We start from the raw sequence: 12,018 nt of genomic DNA, 5'->3' as shown, positions 1-12,018 counted from the left end.
ATATCTGCCTGAAGCAGGCTGACTTGCTCTTCTTTATGGCACGTTTAAGGGCTCTTTTCGCTGATCGGAGTTCCTCTCCCCTGGTTTCGAACTCAGGCCGACCTCGTGCTCTCTGGTAGCACCGTCTTGCTCGTAGGCAGGCTTTCCTTAGCTGGTTAACCTCCGCATTCCACCAGTAGCAGGGCGCTCCTCTTTTGCAAGGCTTCCTTCTTGGCATTGCCACATCACATACCTCCTCCATGAGCTTCGCCAGTTTCTGAGCCAGGCCCTCTGCCGTTTCTCGCGCAGGGCTCCAGCTGGCGTTGCGCAGATATTCCGTGAAGGTTTCCACATCCAGGTGGTCGCCCTTCCATTTAGGTCCGGTAATTTTGGCTAGCTGTCTTTTCGTTGCTGCTCCGCATTCGAAGTGGATCGCCTGGTGGTCGCTGAACGTAAACTCCTCGCTTACTCTCCACGTAGCTCCCCTATGGAGTGAGACGCTCATGAAGGTTAGGTCGATAATGGACCCTCGACCCGCCTTGAAGTAGGTTAGCTTCCTGCCATCGTTTGCGAGTATTACGTCCAAGGACGCAAATTCCTCGAGCAGACACGTGCCTCTGGCGTTGGTTTCCTTACTGCCCCACTCTACGGACCACGCATTAAAGTCTCCCGCTATTATTACGGGGGCTCTTCCGCGCGCGTCTTCCGCTATATGCGCTAGCATACTTTGGAAGCGCGCTAGGTCCCAGCTCGGCGGGGCATAGCAGCTATAGAAGGTTACCTCTCTAAGCCTCGCTCTAACAAATCCTTCGTTGGCTGCGCATATCTCCTGGGGGTGGATTTGTACGGCCCAGATGGCCGCCTTGCCGCAACTGCTGCTGGTCCAACCGCTTCCTGGTATCGCCCTGAATGGCTCGCAGATGAGCACGACTTCGGTCTTCCTCTCCCTGACTGCTTGTCTCAGGAGAGACTGAGCAGCTTCGCAATGGTTTAAGTTCAGCTGAGTACACCTCATGCTGATCTTTTAGTCAGGGCGTTCCTAAACTGGGGGCATCTACCGCTGCCGGCCACGTGCTTCCAGTCTGCGCTCGTTCCCTTGCAGAGCATGCACTGTGGTTCCAGGCTACAGTCCTTTGCCAGGTGGTTCTCCTTTCCACATCTTCTACACAGCTTGGACCTATCTACTTTGCTACTGCACTGTCGTGCCATATGCATTTGGTGACGCTGATTAGCTCACGCAGTCTGCATCTTACCCAGCCTACTTTTAGGACTCCTATTTTCAGAGCCTTTTGAGCGCTCTCCGCTGGCAGCCTGATTGTGGCCGTCTGGGTTCCGCCGTATGCCTTTCTCAGCTGGATGTCATCCGCAGACAGCTCCGCCAATTCCACCTGGCTTCTCAGAGCCTCGCATATATCCTCCGTGGTGGTTATTTCGTCCAGGTCCTTGCACTCTACGGTCACCCGGTGCGACAGGCTACGGACTTCTGCGTGCTCCTTCAGCGTATTGGCTACCAGGCTTTTAAACGTCTCCGTCTCCTCTCCCGACTTGTTGAGCTGTAGAAGTAGCTCTCCTTTTTGGGTCCTCCTGATCCTGGCGACCGCATCACCGAGTCCACGCAGGGTTTCGTCCGTCCTAACCTTGCGCAGTATCTCTGCATAGGTCTTTTCACCTTTGGTGGCAATGACGATGGCGTCTGGTCGCGTCTTGTCCGCGAGCGCTCCAGTCGGCTTTTGCGGCCTCTTCCTTCTGCGCCGGTTGGTCACCGTCAGAAATGGGGTCTCCTCCGGCTCCTTTCTCTCCCTTTCAGCGTGGGCGTCCTTTTCAACTGCTACTCCTGGTGTGGTGTGGACCTCGACCGCTGCCTTGGTCCTCTTTGTCCGGGGTGTTGGTGCACCTGCAGCCTGTTTCCTCTTAGGCTCCGGGAGAGGTCTGAAAATCGGTGACGTCTGAGAGGACTGGTGGGTCCTAATCACCGCCTTAGCTCCTTCGTCGTGCAGCTGGATAGCGTCCTAGATCGCGCAGCGCTGTGCTGCCCTGAGCTTTTTGGTGCTGCTCCGGGCCAGGGAGGGCCGGCAGCGGGGCGTCGGTCCGCTCACCAGTTGGCGTTCTCGCCATTTTTTTGCTTTTATTGAAGCCTTCTGAGTCGTTCGTCGTTATGGGTGTGATACTTTTACTTATTTGGTTGGGTCCCAACTCGTAAGCCGTTGTCCTTGTCTGTTGTACAGTCGCGTTATGATCCCATGGTTGTCTATGCAAGCAGGGAGGCCATGCGAGGGTTGACTCCCGCCCTTATGGGGTCGGGAGTTCAGAGCCGGATCCGCGCTAGTCAGGAGTGACTCAACTGAGCCTGTACGTCCAATTTAATGGCTACGGAACAAGGAGCGTGCTTAGAGATTTGCCAATTTTTCACGGGACGGGGGCAGAAGCAGCATTAACCTAGCAGCCATTTCGGCGGGGTTTCATTCCGCGTACTAAAGTGCTAGAATGCTGGCTTCCGTCAGCCCTGGGGTCATCAATCCAAAAAAAGGGGGGTCCAGTTCCTATCCTAAGACTTTACTGGTCTCCGTCTTAGTCGCCTTCTCGTATTAGCTAGGTGTTTCACAAGTGTGTTAGACCTATCCGGGGGATACCTGGCTTGTGCCGGCGGTTACGAGTTGCTTTAGTGCTCTTTAGAGGGAGCAGAACATCCCCGTGTCTTCTTAGTCGCCTCATACGACAAGCTGTGACATGCTGTGGTGGTATTCTACTGCCCGCTCACCACACGGGTGTGTGTGTGTGTGTGTGTGCGCGTGTGAATGATCGCCCATTGCTCGTTGCGTTGGTATTAGCCATGACAGTTGGCCTCGCGCTCTGTACCACTCCGCCCCCGCGCGACCTGTAAACACGTTAACTCAAACGCGATCGTTCGCGTTTCGCATTTATTTCGCGTTCGCGTTCCGTGAAATCGCTCGCTAAAAACAGATTTCGGCGAAACACTTGCCAGCGCAAAAAGAATAATATAATATAAAGTTTATCTTTATACACACTCGGAATATACGGTTCCGCGTCTTCCGCCAGTGACAGAACTGGCGGCTGGTTCTGGCCGGGCTAAGTCTGGCTCTGAGATGGGGCACGTTACGCTTCACTAGCCGCAGCAGTCCCGCACACCGCAACCCCTTGCCCATTACGAATTATAGCGAAATAAACTGAATCTTATCTTATCTGAAATAAACAAAAACAGAACCAACCGAGCCCGAAGCGAATCGTGTGTTTGTACAGCTTATGAAAATAAGCAAAGCCAGCCCCAGGAAAACGGAGCCCCCAAAAGGATATAACGGGGAATAGAAAGCGCCAAACCATGACCAGGAGTCCCGGATCGATGGGGATCGCAGTGCTGATCCTCGTCTGCCTGGCAGCTGCCGCATCGGCCTCGTCGGCCTCGTCGTCCAGCGATACCGGCTATGTGAAGCATGACAATATGAAAGGTAACCATTTTCCAGGTCCCTCCTTTTGTGCCAATTTTTGTGGATCTGAAGGAACTGCAGAGATACTGCCAGATACGCATAGAGATACGGATACAGATACAGATACGGGGCACTGGCGAGGTGCATGATGATACATCATTCATGGGCGAAAATGCAGACAAAAGACGCCACAGACAAAGATTGCGGAGGGAGCACTAGCACCCAGCAGTGATAAAAGAGATTCGATTAATTCAGATTTCAGCGGAGGAAATGCCTCGTATCCATATCTCTCTCAATGCGATGCGTTTCTCAATCCCTCTGCACAGCACATCGTGCATCTGTTGCTGGCACTGAATCTGCCCTTTCAGCAGCGCAGCGCAGCGTGATTTCCCAGTGTTCGAAAACAAGGTGTTTCCTTTCGTCTCGTCTTTCTGCCTTACCTTTTTTTCTACCTATTCCTGGTCCAGGTAGCGGCGGCCCCAGTTCCCATTAAGCATCTCCTAAATATGAATGAATATTGTCTGTGCCACTGCAGTATTTGGCTCGTTAAAAATGACAACATCGTGGGGTAGAGGCAGAGCACAGCACAGTGGAATGAAATGCACAAATGCTTATTCAAATTTTTTTCTATTACCCCATTTGCATGGACAACGGCAAATGCTTTGAGCGTTTACCCACCCCTGTGGCCCCAGCACTACCTTTTGCCTTTCTTCTTCTTCTGCTCCACACTCCCCTCTTTTGTTGGTGATGCAGAAACTGGTTTTGCTCTGGGCTTGCTGTTTCTGTATACCCTTTGATGAGGGTATGATGATTTTGTCGGAGCCCAGAAAGTATTCCATTCCCCTAGGGTATCAAATACATCGCATGCGCATGCGCAACACAGCGACAGTCAGTGGCTGACAGTGGAAGAGAGAGAGCGACCTGCAGGTGTTTTTTTTCCTTTGCTTAAACGTGGAACAAGGAAACCAGCTTATAAATTATAAGTTTTGGCTCGTTGCAGTTGCAGCCTTCTTAGCTGTGTGATATGGCCATGTCGGGCCAGCTACCCTTTTCGGCAAAGGGTATATGGGTAAAGCATTGCCATATCTAAGCCTAACCAGATATCCTACCCTATTTTTTAGGAGTAAGATAAGGGAGTCTTCATAAGAGACCATCCGAAACATTCGCTGGATGCAGTTCTGTTGAATCTGGATTGATCAGGTTAAGATCATTTCATCCACTGGTTGTGTCCATAATTGCAACCTGAAATGCATTTCCGTTTGCCCGTACGAGTATACCCCGTACGAGTATCGGCGTACGATAGTTGGCCAATTTCATCTGTTTTTCCACAACTGGTTCTGTCTCCGTCCTGTGGGAATTGTGCAATGTTAAATGTGGATGGGCCAAACATTAACATAAATAATGAGTCTGTAGGATTCATTCGTCGGAGCGGTAAACCTGAGCATATTATGGCCAAGATAGGATCGAATCGACAGACATGACGAGAGTGGTTCAATTAAATGCGATATTTACTCTTTTCAAGCGGGGAGATCCCACTTGAGAGGCCCCGCCCCGCCTCCGACCGACAGTGACTGCGATACGCGTTTTAGTTTGTATTTTTGGAAATGCACCAATAAACTTTGGCAGACCTTTGCCTGCGAGTGAATCACGACGGCAGCCGGCTTCTTATCGGAGCTAAAAAGCCAAAGGTGGATTAGAAGAAAACAAATAGCATTAGACAGAGTGCCGTTAAGTGGTGTCTGTGTTCGGGCCTGAGGAGGTTCCAGCGAAAAGGACTCGAGAGACAGGAACCGGCTAAGTGGCCGGCAAAGGATCGCGCGACACTGCCATTGTCCCGACGAGGCGAGTCGAGTGTCGGTCGTGTTTTTCAGGTCTTTCGCTTAAAAAAATATGACTGCGATTGGGTTCGGGGGGCAGGTAAGTCCTAGGGCCCTAAGGCTCGCCCACGTCTCAGGTTCTGCTTTCTCCTCGACAGACCCAGGGACCATCCATAAGTATCGGGTTTCATAAAGGACATGCCTGGCCATATTTATGCTCCTGGCGGATGCACAAGCAGAAAGTTCCCATGTTCCCCATACGCGGCACAGAGTCCTTTTAGATGGAAAACGTGGAATCTGGAAAACCACTTGAGGAGAGTTGCATGCTGCATGCTGCATGCTTCACGCTGCACTCCTCATGTCTCTAATTATGAAGAGGGCAAGCGCCCACTCGAGAGCCACCAGCAGGTTCTGTTCTGGATCCGTATCTGAGCATCTCTGCGGACTGCCACTGTTACTGTATTGCATCCGCCAGATACTTTCCATCTTCTTTTATTTTCGTTTCTTTGTTTCATTTGGGGGATACTTGAGTACTTGGATTCTCACGTATGCGTATGCTAAGAGGCAGCGTGGGACGGAGAGGGGGGGGGGGGGGAGACCTGGTTGCAATCATAAATAATAATCAATTTCCTGTGCCCCGAAATGTTTCCCATCGCTCCAGCAGGAACTTTTCACTTCCATTTTCCCCGCTCCCTGCTCCCCGCTTCCCAGCTGGCGCATGCAACTGCAAGTTTTCCTTTTGGTGAGAAAATTGAAATAAAATGAGCGGAGGAGCAGAGGATGGGGCAGGCTGCCTGGGGCACAGGCGGGGCAGGGCAGGGGGGCAGATGAGGGGATCCATTCTGATTGTTTAAAAATTATTTATTGTTGGCCGTTTGTTTTTTTGTTGATTTTATTACGATCGTATACGTGTATTCTCGCATACGAGACGAGTGTGTATAGATTGTATTTTCGATTCTCCTCTATTTCGTTTCGTTTGTCTGATTTGTTGAACATTTGTGCACATTTGTTTGCCTCATTTGCATTTGCCCCTGCCCCTGCCCCTGCCGCAGCTGGGGCCGCCAATGGGGTGGCTAGACAGAGCTGCTTCGGCTCGTTCTCTCGGCCAAGGAGGTTAAGTGCTGGCCCAATCAACGGCAGCGCCAGCCTGCCCCCATTTGTTGCCCATGACGCATGCGTCGTGGTGCGGTCTGTTCCCCCTGCCAGAGGGGTTGCAGATTTATAGAAATCTGTTGCGGCATTGGATGGCCTGAAATGGGATGAGATTCGATGCGAAGCGATGCCAGATCCCTAACCCTTTGCCACATTGTGTGGATCATGAGATAAACACACGAAGACAGAGACACTGCAATTAGTGAAGTGAAGGGGGCACTTGCAACATCAACGTAGGGCGTAAGCGGAGCGGCAGGAGGTTGAAGGCGGAGGTGGGGCATGCACTATATGTCGTTTTGGTAAGCTGAGAGCCCGGGCATCGGATTACCCCAAAGAGCAAGCACTGCCTCAGCTTCAGCTTCTTCTCGTCTGTAATAGCCAGCTCTGGCCTCCTCCTTCTCCATCAGCTCCGCACCATCTCCATCATCAGCAACTTCTTTTGAGTCTGTCTCTGCCCCGTTCTTGTTCTTCTTCTGTTCCTTCCACAAATCCAAGCCGGACGAGGCAGCCACATTGTTTGTCTTCTGCCGTGTTTGTTGGTTTTTGGCTATTCTGTGGAAGGTTCTGTTCGGTTCTGGGGGCCGGAAAACGCTTACGAACATAATAAGGCAGATTCAAGGCAGAGTCACAGTCACCGTCACAATTCAAAGGTCAACGTTGTCCGCTGTCCGCGGTCCGATGTCCGCTTTGTCTGGCAGTGATCTTGCATAATTACAAAGAGAAGCGTTCGTATGGAAGGTAGGGAGCGCCTCTCCCGCCTCTCCGACTCCCCGCGTCTTTTCGCGCTTAGATCCCAGCGAGAGGGAGAGTTAACCCCTTGATGGCGGCGGGGTCACATGTAGACCGAATGTGAATCATTGACAGTTTTTTATTGTACGAAGCGTCGCATGCATCACAACACTCAGCGACAGTTCAAGAAGCTCCCGCTGTGTATCTGTATCTGTATCTGTATCTATGGGTGAGTTGTGTGTGTGTGTGTGTGTGCAATCGTAAGGGGACCGACCGCACCCCACTTGCTGCTGACAAGCTTTCAAAAATCATTCCATTCCGAAACTCAATAGACGAACCAGAGAAATATTAAAGTCAAACGATGACGAAAGTTTCCATATCAGAGATCTCCCAGAAGGGCAGGGCGGGGCTGTGCAGAGGATTGGGAAAATTGGAATGTTGATGCCGAGTCGAAGTCGAAAGCGTTTGCGTTAATTAAAAACAATTAAAGTGGCAACAGTTGGGGGCACAGAGCGGGCAGGCATCGGCCGCATCGGCAGCATCGGCGTCGCACGTAGAGTTTGGAATTGGAAGCATCTCTCACGCACACACGAACCAGATCGAGCCGAAAAATAAAGGTTTGTAACGGATAATGTGGGTCGGGTTATGCACAGGGCAGGGGGGTAGGGGTGGCAGAACTCATATTACTTTTCCCTGCTGGCTAGGGCGCCGTCTCCCTCCTCTCGTGCCCCTCCCCCCCAACGACTGGGCTCAACTTTCCATAAAAATTGTATAACATTAATTGCGGTTAATTATAAATTAATTGCGGCACTCCAGCGAGATCGCCGGAGATCAGTTCTCCGGAATGCACTAAATAGGGGGAGCTCTGCTCTGCAGACAAGGGGAACAGTTTTGCAATGCCCGGCCCCAAAATGATTTATATGCGAACGGCTTGCGGCTCCCCACGCTTTCAACACTTCTGCTGCACTCCAGCATAGATCGATCCGGTTCCCGCTTCCTGCCAGAATGCTGCGATGACAAAACATCCAGAATGCCTACCCAATCCCCATGCCCAGCATCCATCCACAGTCCACTGTCCGCCCAAGAGCCCGCCCCATCCGGCGCTGGCCATCCGGTGCCGATAGACAGGTTTTTTTTTGTGTCCACGCAAGGATTGTGCGCTTGTGTCGGTGTGCTGGAAAAATCACTAAAGAAAATCGTTATGGTCCGCATCCGAAGCGATTTTCCTGCCTGGAATTTCCGCTGTTGCCACTGTCGCTGCCGCAAAAGCAGCAGCGGCATCGCGCTAATTACGATGATGGAATAGCGACAGGCCGCCGCCAGTGTCTCTCTACCTGTTGGACCATCCTCCATGCATCAGATTGGCCGCATAGATTACAGACACACTCGCGGGGCAGGGCATGTGGCCACATGTGGCCACATGTGGCAAGTAATTGTTTGGGCCGCGTCCAGAATGTTGCCGGTTCTACTAGAAAGAGTGCGAGTTCTGCTGCTGCTGTTGCCGGTGCTGTTGCAGCGGATGTAATTTGAGGTTGATGATGATGCTGCAAGCGATTGTGGCCTGTGTCTCTGGGGTTAAAAGGCACCACACTAGGGTTAATGGCTATCGCTGGCACTTGCACTCGTACTGGCACTCGTATTGGCCGAATTCATTTGGGACTCCGCACCCATAAGCCATGTAGCCATCTTTGACATGCCCACCGCCGAACGTCTCTGGCATACATAATGCCATTCGGATGGTATTCCATACACACACACACACACACACACATAAACGTGAGACATTTCCCATCTGGAAGAGCGATTAGTGTGTCAGATTATGAGTCCATGGGAGCACTCCACTCCACTCCCTATAAGTGATGAGATTACATATTACTCCCAATCGAAGCCCGATTCTGATTCTTGGCATGTCACAATGCCGAAAGTCGAATGACAGACATTGGCATGCACGAAAGTAAAGTCCAAAGCGATCCAAAGTCGGAGGGAGTGTCTACATGAAACTATATGTATATAATTATATTTGTAAACCGATGTGCCCCGCACCCGCACCCGCACCCCTTCTGGTACATATATGGGTATTGATCGTGTGTGTGTGTATTTTACTCGAACTATTGGGAAATTGTCATGGCGATCACGTAGTTTTCATGTTCTTGGAAGATTCGAGTCGGGGCTCGTTCCACCATGTTGCCCTGTTGCTGCTGCTGCTCGTGGCACGCTACACTTGTATGTAAGCCACGACAGCAACATCATCTTGGAGACTACTATCTCCCCTATGTTTGTCTGCTAACCTCTGACCTCTGGCCTCTGCTGCTTCTATTGACTTTGTGCTGATTGCAGCACTAAGTAGAGTCACCTCCACGACAGACAACACCGTGTACACATGTAGGCACATCACAGCGTAACGTAACCCAGAAAAAACCCCCAACACAGCAACACAAATATCATGGCTTTTGTTAGGCTCAGCACGTTTTTGGAAGGAATATGAATATAAATATGAGTACGGGTACGAGTACGAGTGGCAGTACGAACAATTCCAAGATTCAGCAGTCAGCACTCTTGGAATCGGAATAGGAATTCGAACACGACGCCATTCCGAATATATACTCGTATACCACTTATGCGGCATAAGACATATAATATGGCATGCAGCATAGTTCTTGCTGCTGCTTTTTTTTCAGAGTCTGGAGCGGAGATTGATGTTGGGCTTTTGGGCATTCATTTTCACATTATATGCCAGCGAAAAAACACAACAACAATGGGCACAAAAAACTGATTAACAAACTGTGCTAAGAACTGAAGATCGTGGCAGAGGCAGGGGCAGAGGCAGAGGCACAGCGCAGTACTCATTGAATTTTGATGAACACCCGCTGACAGGGGAAACATTTTCTGGGTCTGGCTCTGGGTCTGGCTGTGGCTCTGGGTTTACTTTTTGGGTCTTAGCCACAAACCGGTACAGGTCTTGGGTCTGGCTCTGGCTCTGGCTCTGTCCACAGCCTCGTCTTAAGCTCTCTGTTTGCTCCGGAAGTAATTAATGCTTTACTTTATTTCATTTTTTTTCACCTCCTACCCTCCCCCTCCCCCTCAACCAGCCCCTCCTGCTGGGGCTCGGGCTGGCTTTGTTTGCCACAGAAAAACATAATCTATGCTGAGGAGAGTCGATGATGGCGCCGCCGCCGCCGCCAAGTGCCGCTCTGCCGGTGGAAACTTTCACCAATGTACGGATCTAACTGGCTTTTTGCACTCTCTGACCGAATTGTCAGCTGGAAATTATGTGAATTTTCCATCTACCATCGGTCCCAATATGGCGGGCCCTGCCACACTGACCCACCAATAAGGCCTGGCAGCAGCAGCAGCAGCAGCGACATAATTGTGATCAATTGCCAAGTGGCATCCTACAGACCATAGCGAGAGACTTGGTCTCTCCATTCCTGGATGCTGCTGCTGTTCCCTGTCTCTCCCCCTCTCTCTCTCTCTCTGTGTGTGTGTTTGGTTTGTACCCTTTGTCTTCGCTTTAATTAAAGCAAGCAGGAGCCTCTGAATCTGGATGTGGACATGAGAGTCTTGCCTTATTTGCGCCATGTTGTGTGCCACAAGCGGTGCCCCGATGCCACGAGTGGAGCCCGAAGTTAACGATCCGCTGGAGTTTTGATTGATATCTCTCAGCCTCTCTCTAGCTGTTCGATGGGTCAATGTACACTCCATTCCACTCCATTCCAGATGCTAGAGAAGCTTCTCCACTCGCTCGCTCAGCCATGGACGTGCCCAGTGGTCACCCAGTGGCCACCGTCGTAGTAGGCGGCCACCGATCATACTATCTGACGAGGGATCGTTCTCGCAGCTGGAGCTCTTTTTCCCCCGCTCAATAATTGCCAACATTTCATATTTTATTTAAACATTGCTCGCCTTTTCCCTCGCCCTCTCCCTCTCCCTCTGTTCTGTTTTTATACCAGATACTCAAAATGAGTATTGGGGTATATTAGATTTGTGGTAAAAGTGGATGTGTGTAACGTCCAGAAGGAATCGTTTCCGACCCCATAAAGTATATATATGCTTGATCAGCATCAATAGCCGAGTCGATTGAGCCCTGTCTGTCTGTCCGTCCGTCCGTCTGTCCGTCTGTCCGTCCCCTTCAGCGCCTAGTGCTCAAAGACTATAAGAGCTAGAGCAACGATGTTTTGGATCCAGACTTCTGTGATATGTCACTGCTACAAGAATATTTCAAAACTTTGCCCCGCCCACTTCCGCCCCCACAAAGGACGAAAATCTGTGGCATCCACAATTTTAAAGATATGAGAAAACCAAAAACGTAGAATTGTAGAGAATGACCATATCTTTAAGACTGCGGAATCTGAATTGGATCGTATTATTATTATAGCCAGCATCAAGAAAACAATTTCATTTTTTCTCGCCCTGTCTCTCTCTAACACACACGTAGCATAGGCGGCTTTGCTTAAAGTAAAACATTAGCGCCTAGATCTCAGAGACTATAAATACTAGAGCAACCAAATTTGGTATCCACACTCCTAATATATCGGACCGAGACGAGTTTGTTTCAAAATTTCGCCACACCCCCTTCCGCCCACACAAAGGACGAAAATCTGTTGCATCCACAATATTGCAGTTTCGAGAAAACTAAAAACGCAGAATCATAGATAATAACCATCTCTATCAGATTGCTGAATCTGGATCAGATCAGATCATTTATATAGCCAATAGGAACAAATCAATTTGCAGTGACTACGCAGCGCCCGACGTCACGCTCAGACTGATTTTCTGTCTCTCTCGCACGCACTCTTTGTCGTATCGTTTAATATTAGCGGCGTCTGCCGGAGGAGAGCCATACTGACTTAGTTTCGGGGATAACCGTAGAGTTGCGGTGTCCGCAGCAACTCACAACG

The 12,018-nt window shown here is 50.5% G+C and overlaps 1 protein-coding gene across 1 annotated transcript in view; it reads left to right on the top strand.

Moving 5' to 3' along the window:
• The first annotated feature begins 2,166 nt into the window (after positions 1–2,166).
• Positions 2,167–12,018, top strand: part of LOC117192251 (epidermal growth factor receptor-like) — a 90,340-nt gene continuing 80,488 nt past the window's right edge. The window contains exon 1 of the mRNA XM_033396916.1: positions 2,167–3,443. Coding sequence (XP_033252807.1) covers positions 3,317–3,443 — 127 coding nt within the window. The 5' untranslated portion in view covers positions 2,167–3,316. The remainder of the gene's footprint in view (positions 3,444–12,018) is intronic.

The sequence above is a fragment of the Drosophila miranda genome (assembly GCF_003369915.1).
Source record: "Drosophila miranda strain MSH22 chromosome Y unlocalized genomic scaffold, D.miranda_PacBio2.1 Contig_Y2_pilon, whole genome shotgun sequence".
Lineage (NCBI taxonomy): Eukaryota > Metazoa > Arthropoda > Insecta > Diptera > Drosophilidae > Drosophila > Drosophila miranda.
Note: the sequence above shows the minus strand (reverse complement) of the source record. Positions and strands in the feature narration are given on the sequence as shown.